The sequence below is a fragment of the Oncorhynchus tshawytscha genome, linkage group LG08, assembly GCF_018296145.1.
Source record: "Oncorhynchus tshawytscha isolate Ot180627B linkage group LG08, Otsh_v2.0, whole genome shotgun sequence".
Lineage (NCBI taxonomy): Eukaryota > Metazoa > Chordata > Actinopteri > Salmoniformes > Salmonidae > Oncorhynchus > Oncorhynchus tshawytscha.
Genome location: NC_056436.1, coordinates 52,954,214 through 52,976,939, shown reverse-complemented (window position 1 = coordinate 52,976,939; position 22,726 = coordinate 52,954,214). Strand labels below are relative to the sequence as shown.

At 41.9% G+C, this 22,726-nt stretch overlaps 1 protein-coding gene across 1 annotated transcript; it reads left to right on the top strand.

Annotated features, from left to right (window-relative positions):
* The first annotated feature begins 4,386 nt into the window (after nt 1–4,386).
* Nucleotides 4,387–21,801, top strand: LOC112256329 (elongation of very long chain fatty acids protein 6). Its single transcript, XM_024429499.2, has 4 exons — nt 4,387–4,624; nt 17,520–17,651; nt 18,517–18,668; nt 20,146–21,801. The coding sequence occupies exons 1-4, from the start codon at nt 4,542–4,544 to the stop codon at nt 20,604–20,606; spliced, it is 828 nt and encodes a 275-aa protein (XP_024285267.1). The 5' UTR covers nt 4,387–4,541; the 3' UTR covers nt 20,607–21,801.
* Nucleotides 21,802–22,726: the final 925 nt, after the last annotated feature.

Below are 22,726 nucleotides of genomic sequence, written 5' to 3'. Positions count from 1 at the left end.
ATTGGAGGGCATAGCGGGATTTCTTATAAGCTTCCGGGTTAGTGTCCCGCTCCTTGAAAGCGGCAGCTCTAGCATTTAGCTCAGTGTGGATGTTGCCTGTAATGCATTGCTTCTGGTTTGAGGTATGTACTGTATGTACAGTCATTGCGGTGACGACGTCCTTCAATGCACTTATTGATAAAGCCAGTGACTGATGTTGTGTACTCCTCTATGCCATCGGAAGAATCCCAGAACATGTTCTAGTCTGTGCTAGCAAAGCAGTCCTGTTTTTTAGCATCTGCTTCTTCTGACCACTTTTTTATAGACCGAGTCACTGGTGCTTCCTGCTTTAATTTTTGCTTGTAAGCAGGAATCAGGAGGATAGAATTATGGACAGATTTGCCAAATGAAGGGCGCGTGAGAGCTTTGTACGCATCTCTGTGTGTGGAGTAAAGGTGTCTAGATTTTTTTTCTCTGGTTGCACATTTAACATGCTGATAGAAATTAGGTAAAACTGATTTAAGTTTCCTTGCATTAAAGTCCCAGCCAGTAGGAGCACCGCCTCTAGATGAGCGTTTTCCTGTTTGCTTATGGCTGAGTACAGCTCATTGAATGCGGTTTTAGTGCCAGAATCGGTCTGTGGTGGTATGTAGACAGCTACAAAAAATATAGATGAAAACTCTCTAAGCAGATAGTGTGGTCTACAGCTTATCGTGAGATATTCTACTTCAGGGGAGCAAAACCTTGAGACTTCCTTATATATCATGCACCAGCTGTTGTTCACATATATGCATAGGCCCCCGCCCCGTGTCTTACCAGAGGCTGCTTGCTGTTCTGTCCTGCTGATGGAGTGTATAACCTGCCAGCTGTATGTTCTAAATGTCGTCGTTCAGCCACGACTCGGTGAAACATAAGATATTACAGTTTTTAATGTCCCATTGGTAGGATGTACGTGCTTTCAGCTTGTCCCATTTATTTTCCAGGGATTGAACATTAGCTAGCAGGCCGGAAAGCAAGGGCAGATTAGCCACTCGTCGCCTGATCCTCAGAAGGCACCCAGATCTTTTCCCACAAAATCTCTGTTTCCTTCTCCAGCGAATCATCATCTGGGCCTGGTCGGGTGTCTGTAGTAGTATATCCCTCCCGTCCGACTCATTGAAGAAGAACTCTTAGTCCAGTATGAGGTGAGCAATCGCAGTTCTGATGTCCAGAAGCTCTTTTTGGTTATAAGTGACGGTAGCAGCAACATTATGTACAAAACAAGTTACGAACAACATGAACAAAAAAATTAAATGGTTGGTTGAGCGCCGATAAGACGGCAGCCCTCCCCTCCGGTACCATAATTAACTGATATCACATACATTATCAAGCATTTCACACATATTATCCAGATACTGACTGTCAGCACTTGGTGGTCTATAGCAGTTTCCCACAAGAATGGGCGTAAGGTGATGCAGGTGAACCTGTAGCCATATTACTTCCACAGCAATTGACGTGACATCCTCTATAAGATTTATAGAAATATGACTCTGAACATAAATGCTTACACTTTCATCACCGGCAGTCCCTTCTGAAGATGATGAAACCATGTATTGCTACCACTGTATCAGCAAAGGTATCATCTAAGTGAGTTTTAGAGATAGTCAGTATATGAATGTTATCTGTTACTAGCAAGATATCAATTTCATGAACCAATTTCATGAACCATATATTCATTTGGGCTATTTTTAGAAAATGCTATTGGGTTCTTGATTGTTTCTATTGCTTTACTGGGAGGTGTAACAGAGGTAGACAAAGGTAGACAGAGGTAGCCAGTAATATTTATGTTTGAGCTGAAGTGCACAGTGAACATCCTACTAGGGCAAACCGCCTCAGTGCTAACAATATAACTCAGGTTTATAGGTGCATGATTACTGCATACAATAGATGGCATCGTTGTCCACGGGCCCATTACCAGGATCCATAATGAGCACCTTCACAGTGTGTTCACTGCACTGACAAAACACCACCTCGCTCTCAATGGAGATAAGTGTTTCTTCTTCGTCCCGCTATTGACTTTGTGGGATTTCGCCTCTCAGTCAAGGTCATTTCCCCACTCCACTCCAACACTGAACCGATCCACCAGATCCTAAATCCAGCCTCTGCTGCCCAGTTAGAGCTCTTCAACCAGACGCTCAAGAATGGCATCAGGGCCCACCTCGCACAAGGGTGAACGCTTGCTATCAGGAGCTGTTCATCCACCAGCAGTGGATGAAAGACCGTTTTGACAAAAACACGGTGGGTTAGGCCACCAGTCATAGCCGCCTCTGACTGGGTCCGGATCAGATGGCCCAACCTCATCAACAAGCTCCAGTCCTTCTGGTCAAACCCTGTTCAGGTGAGACGGCAGCTTGTACCAGTCACATTCCATCTCTCAGACGTTCACGCTGACATGCTAGCAGTCTTCACAAAGTGCAAACACCTCCCGGCCCAGGGGTTAACAAGCCCAACCCCGCAGCACTACCAGCCACCTGGCTGGACACCTCAGCGGCTCTGCCACCTCTGCCACAGCCTGCTGTACAGTGGAACAGTTATGTTATTGTTACAGTGTTTGACCCTGGGGTTATGTTATACCCTACCCTCCAGGATCTGTATTGTTCAGTTGACGTTAGGATTAAAAGAGTATGGTTTAGCTCTGCCACCTGTGGTCGCATCTATCCTTCAAACCTACAATGACAATTTTCACAGTTATGGGATGGTGCATCAGTACACCACGCTGAATCCCAGAATATAGTATGGATCATACGGATCACAAAACTGTGTTAGCCCACAGAACTAAAGCCCAGGGATTAGCTCAGGAAGCTAATGCAAGTCTTCAGGTCTCAGGTGAGGTTACTCATCAGGCGAGCTGGTTTCACGAAACCACCTCTGTTACACAGACACGATAATGCAATATGTGCAGACAGAAATAGTACTTCTGTATCACACACTGATGATGAAAGTATTTATTTCTACATCAGGTGATATTTCCTCCCCCTGTCAAATCTAGGACAAGGTTGTGGGAGTCCACTCCATATTGGATGACTGGATGAGGTAAGTCCGAATGCAAACATTCAGTCAAGTCAAAGGTACTGTAGACAACTCAAGCTCAGTCCTCATGTCTGAATGTGTGCCTCTGTCTGTGTGTGTGTTTCTTTTCATATGGTTGGTGAAGGGTGAAGCTACACTTCAAGAAAGAAAATCAAGAGTGAGTATCATTGTATTACAATAGGAACGGATAATACATCGACAGGCCTATTTCCAGGCTAAGGTTAAACCCAGTCCGGCCAAAGAATCATGCCCACTTATTGGCAAGATAATAGCTGCCAGGGTACACTCTGATTAGGCTGCTCTCCGGTGATCTGCCAATTCTTGTCTTGGGAAACATCACTCTTTGATTGCACGAGTTCAGAGAAGTTCAGCCCACTGCGAACATACGCAGGTGCAAACCGATGGAGCAATGCATAATGATACTCCAGCAACCTTCTGCCTTCTTTCCACAGCCTACCACCCTGCTAATAGGACATAACTCCAACTCATGTAGCGAATTCAGGGGACATCCAGGAGCAGAATAGAACCGGCAACGTATATAATGCCTTATGAAGCGAGTGTTAAAATGCCCCGTGTGAAATTATCCACAAGGGTGTAACGTCTTGGGAATCCATGCAGGAGTTCCTTATTCAGGTTTGGCCCTCAAGGCAGAGTTGCGTCTGTAAGGTGGAATGAGACTGTACCACTTATAATGGCATAATGTGCATGTGCTCGTTAAGTGGTATAGGTCTCTTCCACACTCTGCCTTGGTGACCGAACCTGAATACGGAGTTCCTGCATGGACTGGTGAAGTTGTTACATCCCTATGGAGCATTCCATACAGGGCAGTATAAAACTGGCATTATAAGTTGTAGACCTTGCAAAAATACAGAACTCATGTGTGCATTCTGATGTCGTTACACCCCTGTGGAGCATTTCATTCAGGGTATTATAACATCCACATTTACGGCCAGGCGTAATACCTTATGAAGCATACTGTTATAATTTACTGGCAATAATGCTCTTTGGATGTTGTAATGTACGTTTATATGCAGTGTTATTAGCACCTGTTATGCATGGCTTATAAAGCATTAGGAATGTGCTCTAATGCAGAATATGAAGTGTTACCAAATGTTGATGCACTATTAGAAGGAATGGAAACTTGGATTCATGTGGAGACTTGTTTTTGCTGCACATTTCCCAATAGGCTGTAGAAAGGATGTGCAGTCTCAGTGACTGACCATATAGGCCTTACAGTGACGATCTACTGTACTTGGAGAAGATAACTAGCAAAGGGCTTTAGGACCTTGAATCCAACTCCTTGTGGGAGAGGGCGTATGCCGGCTCTAGGTGGAAGGCATATAGCCGGACATTTATATTAAGTTGGGAGTTTCTGGCAGTGGCAAGCGCAATGCGAGAAAAGGGGTGTTGCTGAGATAGAGAGAATTCAGTTGAATATAACACATCGTCAGAATATACATTTGTCTCCGTTTATAGGAAAGCTCACAGAGAACATGTCGGTGTTGGCTCTGCAAGAGTACGAATTTGAGAAACAGTTCAACGAGGACGAAGCCATACGATGGATGCAAGAAAACTGGTAGGCTATATGAAATATCACATTGATGTTGGAATGATTGTTGGTGTATATGTAGCATAATATCCTCATAATCTTATAAATAGAAACAGGAATTTCATCAATAAGAATAATATAGCCTATGTTTCTGGATGCTGCTAACTTCAAGTTTGCAAATAGTTTATGGTCTGCTTATAGGCTATCCTATAATAAAAGCTCTTATGAAGTTAGAGTATCGTCCACACACAGTAGTTTACCATATTCACAGCATTGCTATGATGCATATATGCCTGCTGTGCATTAGTTACAATGAATCAAGGAAGGGTCCCTTGGTGTCAGTGAACTGACTGATCATAGCATCTTATGATGTGACTCTCAGTGATTTGTCAGTGAAGAGAAGTAGTATGTTTATTTGAGGCTTTTAGGCATCTTACGTTCACTGCTGCCCAATACTGTAGCTCGTGTGACAACTGGCAGGCTATGAATGAAAGAAACCCGACATTGGTAGGCGGGGTACTGACAGAGGTAGACGGTTAGTTTATTACTATTATATTTAGACTACAGTCCGTCGCGCTCCGGCTTGGAGTCGGTAGGCACGTTTCTCCAAACGGTCAGAATAACTATACAAACGTGTTAATTCTTTGAAACAGAGCGATACGTCTATGATGCTCACCATTACAACCACATTCCTAAAAAAAGGTGATCAAATTATTGCCAAACATGAAACATAATGGCACTGCTTGGATCGGCTATATGTTCATGTTCTGGACATATGCTCACCAAAAATGGTTTAAGATCTTATCTCTTATCTTATAAGCAGGTTATGCTCAATCTGCAATCACACCACCCTCTTAATATTGGTAAGTGACTTCAGGAAATAAATCCCCATTATGCTTATTGATAATTTTTATAGCCACCAGTGTCCAATTCGTCCACTGAGTTTACCAGTGTTGTATCCTGTAAGAGGTTACACCTCATGCTTTGGTTTAGCCGAATAAACTCAGCTCCACAATTTATGATGGAGTTGAGCGGCGACTAGTGTGGGCGGACTGGAGCGTTTTATTAAAACCTTTTCAGCACCCAAAGAATAGCCCGCAATTACACAGAACAATGTTGTGTGTAATTGCTGGTCTTTGGGTGCTGAAATCAGTCGTGTTTTATGTTGTTCAACTCCATCGTAAATCGTGGAGTTGAGTTTAATGGGCGAACATGGGTTATAAATTGACTTTCAAACAGATGCTCATAGTATTTATACCGTTTGAAAAACCTTCAATGGACAGGGAGAAATCAAAGTTGTAACGTAGCAACAGCAGCAACCGACACTAATGCCACATGCTGGTTTATGGATAGGGTACACAACTATAAAGTAGCTCAAATAAGTGTGGTAATTTGTTATAGTAGAAACATTTATGTTGCAATAAGACACTTCATTTAAAATGGAAATGTTCCTGGGTGAGTCCAAATGTGATCCATGTCAGAATCAAGCTTGTGGAAACATTTGTGCAGGAGCTGTCCATGAGTTGGTACAACCAACTGACCAATAGTGGAAACATTTGTGCAGGAGCTGTCCATGAGTTGGTACTACCAACTGACCAATAGAATGATGTCTGCTGACAAAGTGCTAGCCAATCACATCGCAGCTGATCTGTGCCGAGTCTTCTGGGAAGCCTTTGGAGCAGGGATGTCTGCTCTGGCAAGACCATATTGCATGGTTCTAAGAGGAAATAATCATTCATGAGTGGTTAGTCATATTCACCCAAAATAAAATTAAATAGAAAGAGGCCTACAATAGGTTTATGAACATGTAACATGGTTTGAGAGAGATTTTAGAGTAAGAAAAGTAGTTGTAAATAGTTGCAGCCCTTCAACATAAACTCATAGAGAGGAAAATAAGCATTTAATGTTAACCAACCTGTTTCTTTCGCTGCCATACAGATACAATAACAATGCATTGCTTCATGTGTGATAGACTTTTTGGCACATTTGAACTGCCATCAATCTTTGGGGCCCTATTCAATCAAACCAAATACCTTAATTACACGCTCTGATCCATGTTCTCTTCAAAACAACACTTTCCAACTCTGTGGCACTGTAATTGAAATGTGTTCTCACTATGTGGGAAACAAAACTTCTCTCGCATCACATTTCTTGAATGGGCCACGGTATGTTGAGGCCTACCAAACACCAATGGGAAAGAGGAAATGTTTAATGGTAAGCTGCTAGGCTGCTGTAGTTGCTGGCTATTGACTACTGTGTGATGAAATGGTTGCAGGGATGGACTCTGTAGCAGCCAGTACTAATATGGACTTATGGAAAGTGCACCTGAGTCCAGCGAGAACAAAACCCCTGGGGAAAGTGAGGACAGATGATAAGCTCTTTTGTGAACAACTGCGAACAATCAGGCTAATGCAAACCTTGCCTCAATGTTGTATCAAGGGTTGTTCTCTGCTGCCTCTCAGCTATTGGGGTGCTCAATTATACAAACAGGAGAGAAGAGTAATGGTTGACTCAGCATTTCTGAAAATGGCGTCTGGCCAATCCAGGCTTGCATCACTGCAATGGCTTCTGGGCCGGCTAAGTAAACTGCCCCTGGTGTCATATTTTGTTTGCATAATTCTTTCTCAGGAATACAGTATATAGACATTTCATGGATTAAGGAACGTTTTCTCTTGCAGTGAGCCAACAAATTGGCACTGTGACATTTAGATGATGACATTAAACAGATTTTTTTCACGAGATCACAGTTCAATTGCAATAGGATAAGCATAATTGTAAACATGAGTGTACGGCTCTGTGCCAGCAAGTGTCCAAACAACAACCTTACAGATCAGCTCCCAGCTGGCTATCTACCTGCAATTAAGATTAAGGCTGGTCTCAATGTCCAGCACACTGTGGCTGCCTGCCACTGAAATACACATATATTCCATTTACCTGCTGAGTCATTCTCACTCAGTTCCCCACAGATGTCCCAATTGCTCAGCGTCAGTGATGGTTGCTTAAGTTGTGTAGTGTACCCTCAATGGGCTTCCAAGCAATTGGATACCATCCTCTTGGGTAACTGCATGTCATTGCAGAATCAGTTGTTTTGTGCAATTCTGGAGGAAGTGCTGTAGACCCCAACAAAGCATGATGGGATACTATGTTAGCTTGTTGCATGGACATACAGTATTTATTGTGCTCTTTGTTCAAATATTGGATGGTTCTGTCAGAGCATTATGATGATAGATTTGTTGCTCTGATTAAAAGTTAGTTGAGGTTTAAATGTGCAAGACAAATGGTATTGTCTGTATGCTGTACTGTTGAGGATGTGCCCATTAATGAAAACAGACTTGTAGGTCTTAGGAAGATTACTGTTCCCCCTGCAGTCTCATGTTACTCATGTTACTGATCCAGTCCAACTTGTCTGCTTATTAAATCTTTGTTCAGCTGCCAAGAACATTTGCAGCCTTTTGTTATGGATTCCTAGAGCTCTAATCACTGGGTGGAAAATGCACTCCCAATGGGTTCATTAGAAAGGGAACCCTACCTCCTAGGAACTCTTATACATTTGAAGGGATTGGAAACTGTAGGTGTAAGCAATATGCGTCTACATGCCTTCTGATAGGCTGGATGGAATTTGCATCGTATTGCTTATCTGTCCAATTGTTTCAGATCTACAGGAGTTCCTAGAGGGAACAGGCAATGCTTCCTTTTGGAATTCAGCCGAAGTCTTTGGTCCTCAGTTACCCAGTATAATCTTGCCATCACATTCACATTTCTTAAGGAACCTCCCAGCTAGCACATTTAGTTCCTTGGAAGTTGTGGGAACATGTGTTTTTGTTTTCACATTTGTTGTGGGAGCAAAGCCATAAGTTTACTGACCGGTAAAACTGAACGTAAAACTGAACAGATGTGAAAATGTTGCCTGTTCTGGGAATGTACATTTTTAGTCCGCAGAGAGGTTCTGAGAGCATTTCACTCTGAATCCCTTAAAGTTTTTCTGTGAGGTTTTATTAAAGCTCTGAGATCTGTTATTTTAAGGTTATTAAATAACATTCTAAAAACATTCTCTAAATGTTGTGATCGTTTTGTTATGGTTATTATTTAAAGTTTTCTTAACACTGTAAGAAGTACATTTAAATGTTATTTGCTATCTTACTTGGGATTAACTTTTCTGAACTCCAAGCACAGATACAGTAGGACAACATGGACATGAATTTGTTTTGGCATTAGTAATGAACATACATATATATAAACATATATATTGTGACTCGGCATCAGTGAGATTAAAATGTATGATCTTCTGTTCTCTATCCCGGGAATTAGTCCATTGCAACTCCAGGATGGAACTGGCATGTCATGTTTTTTTACGCATACAACGTTGTTCATTTGAGTCTATTCAAACAGATCCTATTTCAAAGGAAACAAGCACTCATTAAGGTCAGGTGTGGCCAATAGGTGGGCATGGCCAACACACCTAAAGTGAGTTTGGTTGACACTGAGAACGTAATGTACTATATGTTTTCAAACAACCATTCTTAGAAACATGGTCTGAACGTTGCTAACGTTTCCTTATGATTTTTTATGGAATGTTTTCGTCATGTCCTGAGAACGGAATATAAAGCTTATTGATGTTATAATGTGTAGATTTACATTTTTTAGAACATTCTCAGAATATTGCCAGGAACTGACATTAAAGAGAAACCATATATTCTCTGAATGTTCTGAGAACTGTGCTTCAGTCAGACAATTGTTTTAATATTCCCAGAATGTAGTAAAAATATGACATTAATCCGAACCACATTGGAACTTGTACGGAATGTTCTGTGGAAGTACTGAAATTCCCACAGAAGAACATTGTTTCTTGACGTTCTCTGAAAAATTTGAGAACATTACTTTAAATAGAACCATGAGGAAACCTGTAGGAAATGTTATGCTGAAGTACTGAAATTCCAACAGAAAATCATTGTTTCTTGACTTAGAACAATTTGAGAACATTCCCAATGTCAAACCAGTTGGAGAACGTTCCTAGAACGTTCCTAGAACATTTTTGTGAAGTTCCTTAAATGTGCTGAGAATGTTTCAAAGCTAAGCAACTATCCTGCACCATTCCCAGAAAGTTGTGGGAAGGTTGTATGCAAAATAACTACAGGACTACCACTCTCTCACCAAGCTCTAACATATGGTTTTCAGAACATTATGTGCTAATTCGGCCTCCTCTCCCCTCGGTAGCTAATACTACATCATCAATGATTGTGACTCTCTGACAAAGGTTAGAATTTTACCTTGCTCTAAGGTTAGGCCAGCTAGTTGGTCTCCAATGAGTTATGGTATCGACTCCTGGGAGTAATGTTTTGCATGCTGCTTTTCCCAGAAGGACAGGCTGCAAAGATGATGATTGCTGCTGACTGCGTCGACCCAGAGCACACCTCTGGCTTGATGTTGATTCACCCAGCAGCTCATCTGAATTGGGGAGACAGAGATGAAGATATTGGGTGACTCCCTGTGAACGTTTCTCAAGGGAAAAACCCTCTCTCAAATTTGACTCTGCCATCTCGTCACAGTCCCAGCTGAGAGTTAAGATGCTAACAGAGGAAAGAGCAGTCATTCCATCATCAAGTCAATTTCACCAAACAGCTTTTGCAGAGACATAGCCATTTTCATTCCTATAGTGTGTCACATTAAATGTGTTTTTGCATTTGTGCAAGTGGCCATGAGGTGCAATGTACATCTAATTTGCACCACTTACCATGCATCCTTCTATTCCCTAGTGATCTACATTTGGCACAATGGCAATAGGTCTCATTAAAACGTTTGCAAAGCAAAATGGGGGAATAGGTCTAATTCAAACCTTTGCAGAGCTTTCATTCTCTTCCTACTATAAATAAACCAGTCACTCACCATTACACTTTAATCCCTTAACAAGCTGAAACTATTATTTGCCAGAGCCAAAGTAAATAATTTGCCTTGTTGTACAATTATTATCAGCTCAACAGAAATAGGCAGTGAAACTAACAGTGTAAATGTTAAAGTGGCAATATGTAACCTTTGGGGGTAACCTAACCAAATTCACATAGAAATGTTAGTTATCGATCTATCATTCTACTTGAATGCAAGTCTAAGAAGCGGTAGATCTGTTCTATGTGCACTATTTCTATGCTTCCCATTCTTAAGTTTTGTTTTTGCGGCTTTTATTTTCGATTTTGTACACCAGCTTCAAACAGCTGAAACAACAATTTTGTTTATTGAAATTGATCAGAAATACAGTATAGACATTGTTAATGTTGTGAATGATCATTGTAGCGGGAAAAGTCAGATTTTAATGGAATATCTATATAGGCGTTCAGAGGCCCATTATCAGGAACCATCACTCCTGTGTTCCAATGGCACATTGTGGTAGCTAATCTAAATTTATCATTTTAAAAGGCTAATTGATCATTAGAAAACCCTTTTGCAATTATGTTACCACAGCTGAAAACTGTTGTTCTGATTAAAAAAGAAATAAAACTGGCCTTATTTAGACTATTTTAGTATCTGGAGTATTAGCATTTGTGGGTTCGTTACAGGCTCAAAATGGCCATCCTCACACTGCAAAGCCCTTTTAAAATGAGAAACTTGGATTAGCTACCACAACATTTCTAAGTGACCCCAAACTTTTGAATGGTAGAGTATATTATTTATTTCACAGCAGTTTAGGTAGAGAATCATTGTACCATCTTATTTTGTCACATAAACTGAAATTAGGTGAACTATAGCGGAGCGATTTCGGCGTAGTGCAACTTTAAATAATCGTATAATTTTGGAACTCATTCTCCTTCCCATTTTCATTAAATACACTGCCGTATACATAAAGTAACACTTTTTAGTGTTAGGTTTTGTATAATCTCATCCAACAGATGGCTCTCTCTCTGTCAACCTGTCTGGTTTCACAATGCCATAGAATGGAACTTGAATGGTAGTCTATGGCAGGAATGGCAACAACTGGATGATCTCTCAGTCTATCACTATCTAGCGCAACCTTTAGAACCTTCCCCATACTTTGTAGACTTCAAAGCACAAGTAGTGCAAGTAATTTAAGCAAGGAAGTGAGTTCGGAAAATCTGAAAGTACGCATCTTAGAATTAGATTTCACATACAATATCAACATTATATGCCTGAACTCAGAATCAATAGGGCTCACCCAAAATAATATGGCTAATGTGATTTTCATAATCTAATACAACTGTCGGAGGCTCGCTCCCTCTCGGTTTCCACTAGCTTCCATAGCCACAAATTTAAAACGGGTTAATTTAAGCTTAATTTAGGTATAAGCATCAGGTTAGTAGTGTGGTTAAGGTTAGGTTTAAAATCAGATTTTATGAAGAGAAATTGTAGAAATAGGCAGGGTTTATGACTTTGTGTCTGTGTTGATTAATGACGACTCTCTCCCGCCTCGATTTAGAGCCACACCTCATAGTCGTGTGATTTTCTCAGAATACAAATTGATTAGCATGTCACTCAGTAAATCCACACCCACAAAGTTCAAAACAGTCCAACACTGTTACCAGGCTCTATGGGCCAGAAATTTGAGCCTGGGGACAAGGTTCGGTTTTATTCAATGCAAGAAATACTGAATCTGTAATATTCAGGACTTATTTATTGCTTGGCCTTATGTATCAGTTTGTTTACGGAACCAAAAGTTTGGTGTACCTCAGGGATCTGACTTGACAACACTACTGATTCCTCTGCTACTGTCCAACCTACAAACAATCAAAGATAGCCAGGGGACAAGGTAGTTCACCCTAAACTTAGCCACCTTACTGTGAGGACAGCTCCAAGACTGAACACACACACACACACATCCTCACACTGCAAAGTCAGTGTTACGTAAGGGGAGAAATCTCCTGCTCCAGCTAATACAGATCTAAGTTACACAGCAGGTTAGCTAGCAGCTTTGACCAACACAGCTAGGGGGAGGGGAAGGGCCACTTATTGTGAACTGCTTTGGAAGGTGTGTGCAGATCTTGCTAGCAAAATTGAAAGACTCCTTAGTATTACAGAAATTGATCCAAATAGTTCCTGTCACTGTGCAGTATCTTGCTCAGGTGTGATATATGTCTTCAGTTAAGATTTGTTTCGAAATCTGTTCACTTTCCCTAGTCTCTCGCTCTGAAAAAAGGCCTCTTATACTGTTTAAATATTCGCAGAGCAAGATCATTATTGCACCGATTTTTCAATAAAGCCCCAAACCAGTGGACATATTCTCCCACAAGTAAATGCACAGAGTTGCAGTATGTGGTTGTCGTTATGATATCCCCACCACTGCTTTTGCTTGCTCTTTCAGAAATGCATTAGATGAGCCCCTAATGTTGTCTTTGCTCCAGCAGTGGCTTTGATACACAGACTCGGCTACCGCCCAGCAAGTCTCACCCAGCGATAAGGGAATGCATGGGAGCTGGCTGGCTCTCCACGGACTCTGATGATGACTGGCAAAAACAGAAGCTCTGTTGGATAGCTCTCAGGGATGTGAGAGATGCAATATACTAATGAAGAAAAATGTCTACCACTGGTTGAGTTGTCAACTAATGGAAATTCAATGTGAAATGAACAAAACATTTCACAATGTCATTGGATTTAAGTTAAAAGTTGGATGTAAAAAAAAAAAATCCCTTACGTTTATGACTTTTAAAAATCGGATCAGTTTTCCACGTCGATTCAGCTTCATTACGTAACATTTACATTTTTCAAATGATGTGGAAACAACGTTGATTCAACCAATTTTTGCCCAGTGGGTTGTTCCATCACTATTAGTCAGGAACAGCATTTATGGTGTACAGTTTCCTGTAATTTGGGATTTCCAAATAGCATTGCATTTACATTTAAGCAGACACTTTTTTGTTGTTCTACGAGTTTTCATCTAAATATATCCTGTCTCATGTCGCTTTGTGGTTCAATATTGTCAGAAAGGAGTAGAGTACAAATAAATCAGTCATGAAGAAATTAGTTCAGTGCCAAGAAAGTCACATTTTTGGGGAATTGTTTGAAGTGCAGTGCATAAATCTTGTTTCAGGTGAAGATGGATTAGTACACCTTCTCTGATGTTGTCATTCAGAGATGATTGCATATCCCTGACAGCATTTGCATATCCCCTGACAGAGCTGCTCTGTTCTAATTTGCTTAAGAGGCACAGATATAGGATCAGCTTATACTCCCCCAATCATAACCTTAACCATGATGAAAATGCTAAACTGACCAGTGAAAAGCATATCGGGGAATCTTCAATGTACTCTTACCGAGGTATAAAGAGGCAGCAAGAGACACATTCAGCCCTGATGGAAGCTCTGACTTGAATGCCCTTGCCACTTGCAGCTACTACGAGTCGTGGAGGCATGATGTGAATTCACACGGACATCTCAAATTAATTTCCATTCCTGGAGGCATAGCTTGGCCACAGCTGACCTGATCAAGCAAGGAGAGAGACTTTGTAGACTTTGACCATGCCTCAGGTTTTCTCTGATATTCGTGGGTTTTTCCGATTAGCAATACCTCCTTTTATGTTATTGTACCTCATTCAGACCGTACTCTGTAGGGCTTTTCACACTACTGAGACAAACCGAACTGAACCAAACCAAGCTGTACTGAGCTGACCTGGTTACCTGGTTTCTTGGAACTGTGCTGGATTGGACAATGTGAGAAGGAAATAACCGAACCAGCAGAGTTTGGTTTGAGTTTGGTGTGATAGTGTGAAAAGGGTATTTGGTCCTCTACTTCCTAGTATCCACATCTCTGAAGCTTCGTACTGTTATGAGGAATCACACTGAAGGCCATTTATCATTGTGACCTTTAACCTTTTTTTAAAGTCTGAAGACAGAGTGTGAGGAATGTGGCGATTGTTGCTCATCTAGAATTGGCTCTGCCTCTTTAAGTAGGGTGCTTACTCTGAGTCGCTCCGTTGTTCACCCTTGTTTATTTACATTGAAACAACGAAGACATTCTGCGCTCATTGTGTGAAAGCAGATTCCTTTGGACTTTAACTGCACTGCTTTGTCCTTTGTTCAATCAGTTATCAAGCCTGTAAGCTTTCATTTTTTTGCATTTTGCACAAAGAGTGACATGTCGTCAATAACAGTAATGTCCTTTCAGGATATTGTTTTGATGTAAGATTGTTCAGAAGTGTTACAGTGATTCTGTCAGTATTACATTATTCACATGGTCAACACAGGCTAGTTAGGGAGTGTCCCTATAGGAAGTTAGGATCTATTACATTTCTATAGCGTTAGGTTGGGGCGGCAGGGTAGCCTAGTGGTTAGAGTGTTGGACTAGTAACGGAAATGTTGCAAGTTCAAATCCCTGAACTGACAAGGTACAAATCTGTCATTCTGACCCTGGACAGGCAGTTAACCCACTGTTCCTAGGCTGTCATTGAAAATAAGAATTTGTTCTTAACTGACTTGCCTAGGTAAAAAAAAAGGTTTATTTTGTTTACAGAGCCTTTTTTGTTGGTCAGGAAACAGTTCTTCCTTCCCTTCAAAGCAAATGGATCTATCCATAAATCCATAAAAGCTAGTGCGCAAAGGTAAACTTCCCATCTACTTCCTAAATGTACATCTGGTTCATGGAAAGAGGATGTTCGTGGTTATAATGTTCGTGCTTATAATGTTCGTGGTTATAATGCTTCTGGGAATTGGTTCTGGGAACTTGTGTTGAACTTGTGTTATAAGAATGGGCAGAGCAAAGAAGGTGGTGCGAGTGGACTTTTTAGGTCATATCTCTCCTGCATTGAATTGACAACTCCAAAAACAACTCCAATCTGCCTGGGGGGATGGCAGATAGGCTGAGAGGCGACGCCTTTGCTATCATAGTTAGAGAACTCAAGCATAATGACAAGCCACATTTTCTTCCTCAATCTAAACTTTGATCGTAATTACCCTAAATGAGCTTTCTCCTTTTTCTTCTCTTCAACCATTTTTCACAGGGAAGCTACGCAAAATAGTGCACTTATCTCCTGGTTCTTGTAGACCTCGTCAGCTGAAAAGAGCAATAAACAGTGCTGTTGCCACCATATGAAGCTGATGGTGCAGAATGGAGAAGGGGAGTTATTGCCATTTACGTTTTTTTGCCAGGCCTAAGGTTTTTCCCCAAAAATCTCATCAAATCACATTTTATTCGTCACGTTCACCGAATACAACAGGTGTAGGCCTTACCGTGAAATGCTTACTGACAGTGCCTTGCGAAAGTATTCGGCCCCCTTGAACTTTGCGACCTTTTGCCACATTTCAGGCTTCAAACATAAAGATATAAAACTGTATTTTTATGTGAAGAATCAACAACAAGTGGGACACAATCATGAAGTGGAACGACATTTATTGGATATTTCAAACTTTTTTAACAAATCAAAAACTGAAAAATTGGGCGTGCAAAATTATTCAGCCCCCTTAAGTTAATACTTTGTAGCGCCACCTTTTGCTGCGATTACAGCTGTAAGTCGCTTGGGGTATGTCTCTATCAGTTTTGCACATCGAGAGACTGACATTTTTTCCCATTCCTCCAAAACAGGCTCGAGCTCAGTGAGGTTGGATGGAGAGCATTTGTGAACAGCAGTTTACAGTTCTTTCCACAGATTCTCGATTGGATTCAGGTCTGGACTTTGACTTGGCCATTCTAACACCTGGATATGTTTATTTTTGAACCATTCCATTGTAGATTTTGCTTTATGTTTTGGATCATTGTCTTGTTTGGAAGACAAATCTCCGTCCCAGTCTCAGGTCTTTTGCAGACTCCATCAGGTTCTCTTCCAGAATGGTCCTGTATTTGGCTCCATCCATCTTCCCATCAATTTTAACCATCTTCCCTGTCCCTGCTGAAGAAAAGCAGGCCCAAACCATGATGCTGCCACCACCATGTTTGACAGTGGGGATGGTGTGTTCAGGGTGATGAGCTGTGTTGCTTTTACGCCAAACATAACGTTTTGCATTGTTGCCAAAAAGTTCAATTTTGGTTTCATCTGACCAGAGCACCTTCTTCCACATGTTTGGTGTGTCTCCCAGGTGGCTTGTGGCAAACTTTAAATGACACTTTTTATGGATATCTTTAAGAAATGGCTTTCTTCTTGCCACTCTTCCATAAAGGCCAGATTTGTGCAATATACGACTGATTGTTGTCCTATGGACAGAGTCTCCCACCTCAGCTGTAGATCTCTGCAGTTCATCCAGAGTGATCATGGGCCTCTTGGCTGCATCTCTGATCAGTCTTCTCCTTGTATGAGCTGAAAGTTTAGAGGGACGGCCAGGTCTTGGTAGATTTGCAGTGGTCTGATACTCCTTCCATTTCAATATTATCGCTTGCACAGTGCTCCTTGGGATGTTTAAAGCTTGGGAAATCTTTTTGTATCCAAATCCGGCTTTAAACTTCTTCACAACAGTATCTCGGACCTGCCTGGTGTGTTCCTTGTTCTTCATGATGCTCTCTGCGCTTTTAACGGACCTCTGAGACTATCACAGTGCAGGTGCATTTATACGGAGACTTGATTACACACAGGTGGATTGTATTTATCATCATTAGTCATTTAGGTCAACATTGGATCATTCAGAGATCCTCACTGAACTTCTGGAGAGAGTTTGCTGCACTGAAACTAAAGGGGCTGAATAATTTTGCACGCCCAATTTTTCAGTTTTTGATTTGTTAAAAAAGTTTGAAATATCCAATAAATGTCGTTCCACTTCATGATTGTGTCCCACTTGTTGTTGATTCTTCACAAAAAAAATACAGTTTTATATCTTTATGTTTGAAGCCTGAAATGTGGCAAAAGGTCGCAAAGTTCAAGGGGGCCGAATACTTTCGCAAGGCACTGTACAAGCCCTTAACCAACAATGCAGTTCAAGACATAGAGTTATGAAAATATTTACCACAGGTAGCAGTGAGTGCCGAATGTGTAATGTTCACAAAACTCCATCCTTTACAGGAAGAAGTCGTTCCTCTTCTCAGCCCTCTATGCTGCCTTCATACTAGGCGGTCGCCGTGTTATGAAACGAAGGGAGAAGTTTGAGCTGAGGAAACCGTTGGCACTGTGGTCCCTCACTCTCGCAGTATTCAGGTAAGAGGCAACAGATATTTTCAACACCGGTCCAGTTGTTATGGGCTCTCGTTTTTTTGTTGTTGCTCGATTTCAATTTCGAGGTTGGCTCTGTTTGGGTGTGGCTTGCCCTGATTTGAATTGTCCTCATTGGTCAGGATGTGTTGCACCTGTCGCCTCATTAGTTAGTCGGTAGTTTCACCTGTGCTTGCAGAGTGGCTGGCGGAGTTCTCAACTTGGCATGAGCGATGTCGGAAGAGCGACACCGCTGTTTAGCTCTTCCTCTTTAAGTTTTTATCTCGTGTCTCCCCTGTTTGGTTTGCTCCACGTTTATTTGCACTCCCTTACCTAAGTTGTTGTGGGCTTCCCTTTCCATTAGTTTGTCTGAGGTCAGGCAAATCTAGTGGACGTCCATGGTGAGTGTTTGTTAGGACCTTACTTGAGTTGGCTTGGCAAGCACCCAGTCAGTAAGTACCCCTAGTGATGCCTTTTAGAACCCATTTTAAAACCTCACCTGTTTCGTTCTGGTTGTCAGTTGGGTCATTTGTTAGTTCCCTATTTCTGTTGAGTGATGATTTTTGGTTTCTTATTGGGGAACGTAACACAGTCAATGCACATGCTGTAAGCATGTTGTATAGCATTAAAAAGCTATATATAACTATCGGGTCAATTTTAAAGTTATGTTCCGGATAGTTTTGAGTAAAGAACTCACTGTGTAGAAGTCCTCGTGCTGCAAAATGTTCACGTGTGTGCATAGGCAGTAGTTGTGTAAACAACGATGCTGTACAAACTTTGCTGTGGCAGGAGTGACCGTATTCCAGGGTTCTTGGGCTTGACTTAGTGTATTCTGCTAACTGTTTTCTCTGTCTGTCTCTCTCTTGTCCAGTATATTTGGTGCTGTCCGCACTGGGAGTTACATGACATACATTCTGATGACTAAAGGGCTCAAGCAGTCAGTGTGTGATCAGAGCTTCTACAACGGGCCGGTCAGCAAGTTCTGGGCCTACGCCTTTGTGCTCAGTAAAGCACCAGAATTGGGTAAGATGACTGACTTCTACTACTACTACTACTACTAGTATCCTACTACTACTACTAGTATACTACTACTACTACTACCATTATCTGAAATAAAGTGTTTTACATGTGAATGCCTTTTTGTGTCCATTGTGGTTTATGAGACTTTGTGGTATTAGACATATGAAAATATGTTCATAATTTACATGAAATATCTCTGCCCCCATGTGGCTGAAATAACCCACCCGAGGATCGGCACACGGATCTGTAGGCATGAAAATGCTGCCATGTCAGACATTTCCCACACAGTAGCACAAGAACCAAATGACGTCTTCGATGATCTTTTCTGTCCTCAATTGCCTCCGTGACAGGCGTGCCCTCTCACCCCAACAGGGGCATGTTTGGATGACCTTTCACTCGTCCCCAAAGACTGTCTGGGAATACATTTTCTTTCTGTGTAGCCCTTTTGTATTTGCCCAGTCCTGCGGTCACTGGGGCTCCACACCCTGTCAGCTCTGAGTACGAGCCCATAGCAGGAGCTCCCTCTCAGGGGCACAGGGAGGGGGATAGAAGCCCCTACCCTTAACTTGGTTCTAGAGCTTTGGTTGGGTGGAGCCAAACCTGCTGGCCCGTGACCAGCACATTGAGGCCTGCAAATGGAACATAGCAGCCACTTAGCCAAAGCACTGCTTGCTGTCACAGAGGCATATGGGAGGCAGAGAGATAGAGAGAGAGAGAAAGAGCAGAGAGAGAGAGAGAAAGAGCAGAGAGAGAAAGAGAGCAGAGAGAGAGAGAAAGAGCAGAGAGAGAAAGAGAGCAGAGAGAGAGAGAGATGCTGTACAAACACACACTCTCACACACACAGACGGGGGCACAGAGCTAACTCTGAATCCTCTGGTAGTTTTCCACATTCAAGCAGTGGGTTCACCAATTAGTCAGGTATGGTGGGCCCCGTTTTGCAGAGCAAAGTAAAATTTTCTTCCCCAAACCTTTAAAACCGATACACCCTGGAGACTGCTCTGTTCGCAGACATTGTTATTATATGTTGACGTGAAAGTACACCTACAGCATAAAGATTGTGAGTGAACCCACTGTGATTACATTCGGACCTAGATGTATTAAACAGGACCAGAGATACAGTATTCACTTATAAAGACAAATATAAAGCCAAGTTGTAGAGCACAGTAAAGATTTATTTGAGTCCTCACTTCGTCTTATCACGCCTAAATGTTTTCATCATGATCTTACAACATTGATGTGCCAAGAACATGGGTATTAGAAGATAACACCGAAGTAGAACTCAGTGCTAGTAATAAGTGTTACCTGAAATGGAAGGTCTGAGCTTTTGTTCCTTTCAATTTCTAACTGTGAAATGTCAATTTCCTTCCCCTTTTCTAACTCTTTCTCTCTCTCAATGTCTCTGTCTCTCACTTTTTGTATACTTTCTCTGTCCTTCCCTCTATATTCCATCTCTCTCTCTCTCTCCACACCCACCATGCAGGTGACACCCTGTTCATCGTGCTGCGGAAGCAGAAGCTCATCTTTCTCCACTGGTACCATCACATGACTGTTCTGCTGTACTCCTGGTATTCTTACAAGGACATGGTGGCCGGCGGCGGCTGGTTCATGACCATGAACTACCTGGTCCACGCCGTCATGTACTCCTACTACGCCCTGAGGGCGGTCGGCTTCAAGGTCTCAAGGAAATTCGCCATGTTCATCACGCTCACGCAGATCACCCAGATGCTGGTGGGCTGCGTGGTGAACTACCTGGTGTACTCGTGGATGCAGCAGGGTCAGGAGTGCCCGTCGCACGTGCAGAACATTGTGTGGTCCTCGCTCATGTACCTCAGCTACTTTGTGCTCTTCTGCCAGTTCTTCCACGAGGCCTACATTGACAAGACCAAGAAGGCCGCCGCAGCTAAAGCAGAAGCCGCCGCAGCCTCGAGGAAGACCCAGTAGATGCGTTTGGGAGGAAAAGAAAGAAAGAAGAGGATGTACTCGAGTCGCGGTAAACATTGACTGAGGAGATGGGGAGAATTATCCAGGAATGGATGGAGAGATGTATGGGCGATGGATAGATGGATGGGTGGAGGAATGAAAGTGGGAGGGTAGGTTGGGTTTGTGTGGAACATGCAGGAACAAAAGGCGGGCTGCTGTCTGCTTGTGCTTTAGAATACTACTAACGTGCAAATGTCAAATCCTTTGCTTTGATGGAGGTGCCATCTCTAGAGAGCTGCACTGTAGAAGGAAGCACTACCTACCAAGGCGACAAACAGTCAGTGTGTCCTTCACCTGATGTTCCTTTGGCTCCCACTTGATTCTCCATATTTATTATAAAAAATATAAAATAATATCAAAAGGGACAGTTACATTTATACCAGATCAAGGAAGTACATCTACTTGAAAGGTGTTACTTGATACATAGGAAGTGTATTGGTACTTATGAAGAATGAGGTGGCTTCAATTTACGATTGAAACCATCTAGGTGTTTTTTGTCAATGTCTTTTCTTCATCATTCTTTGTTTTTCTGTTTTGCTATGTCGAATTGTTTTAGACACTGGGAGTGTGTGAGAGGTAGACTTTTGTAAGACGGCTGATGTATGTTCGGTGGACGACTTGTACCGATGGAGTGAACGACACTGTAACTTCTGTATCCATCTTTGCAACACAACATTTTCTCAGGTCTTAGGTTCCTCTCTATTCTTTTACAAAATATACATGTCATCTTGATAAAGATCTTGATCAAGATCAGATATGGGCTTAAAGATGCTAAAAGGCATCGAAGGGGAAGGCTGCTTAATTAGAGTCAAACATCTGATCTGAAGGCCCATTGGAGAAAATAAATCATGTGACCACACTGGATGTTAGGAAACGGAGTCTGACAGTGACCAGTTCCCCTGCCTGCAATGACCTCACAACGTCACCGACCACATTGGAAAGTGAGACGCCATACACTTCCAAAGAGTTTAACGAAAGAAAGGGGTCTCGGAAAAAGGCCTCGAGACATTTTTTTGTTTAAGAAAAAAGCATGCAGTTGTCAAAATTCACTGTTATAACACGTTAAGTAACCGGTGTCTTTTAATGGTGTCTGTCACGCTATTGGGATATTAACGTATGAACCAAGAGTGCAAACAAAGGAGTGTTATGCTGCCAACGGTGTCATGTCTGTTTATTTTATTCTCAGCAACGACTGTCTTGGCATCAGTCATTAGTGGTTTAGTTGTATGTCAGTGAAGGCAAAGAGTACACATCAAGGGGAAATCATGCCACAGCCGTATTACCACAGCTGTAAGCAGCTTGCACATGTGTGTGAGAGCCGCACGTGTGTGAGAGTGTGTGAGGAAGTGACCTTTTGCACCTCGTCTATTTTGCATATTGTTATTTTTCTTAACAAAGAAACTAAACTGGTTAAATTGCATACCAGGGGTATGGTCTGGCCAAAAGATAGCAGAGATTCCACCTGCTAGTTTTGGCTGAGAAACCGAAGCCACAACAACATCATGGTAGATCATGTCTCTAGTGTCTGTTGGATACTTCGCACACAGCTACACTACACAAAGAACATCATTTGAAACGTGCCTCGTAGGTACGACGCAAATGAGGTCGATCAAAGCTAAGGCAATTAAATGACCTGAGGTCGGGGGAATTTTGTAAACCACTTGCAGAAGTAACTGCACCTCACAAATTATAATGAAAATAATTGACACCGCACGTTATTCTATAACATGTTGGTAAAAAGTAAAACTAGAATGATGTCCTAAGCGAGAAGATGTCATTGCTCATTACGACGAAAGAGAGAGAACACCCTTGCAATGGATAGTAACACGCGTATCTGTCTGCACAAGTGTCACAAACCCAGCAATCTGGTTTTCAGTAGATGCTATAACATTGTCAACTTTGTCGGCGCACATGAGTATCTACCCTGCAATTGGTTCAATTATAGTCCAGGTGGGTGATAAGCAATCATGCAACACTTATGGCTACTATCGTCATAGAGGTTATTCGATGGCTATCTACTTGAAGGCGCTTCGAAAGATAAACAAGTTATTGTCAGATAAACTCAGTATCCTTTCTATTCC

What these genes read in the sequence shown, in the direction of transcription:
- LOC112256329 (XM_024429499.2), top strand. Translation starts at nt 4,542, where the DNA reads ATGTCGGTGTTGGCTCTGCAAGAGTACGAATTTGAGAAACAGTTCAAC. An exon ending in CTCACTCTCGCAGTATTCAG is followed by an intron (nt 17,652 to 18,516) that starts GTAAGAGGCAAC and finishes TCTCTTGTCCAG; the next exon opens with TATATTTGGTGCTGTCCGCA. An exon ending in CAGTAAAGCACCAGAATTGG is followed by an intron (nt 18,669 to 20,145) that starts GTAAGATGACTG and finishes CCCACCATGCAG; the next exon opens with GTGACACCCTGTTCATCGTG.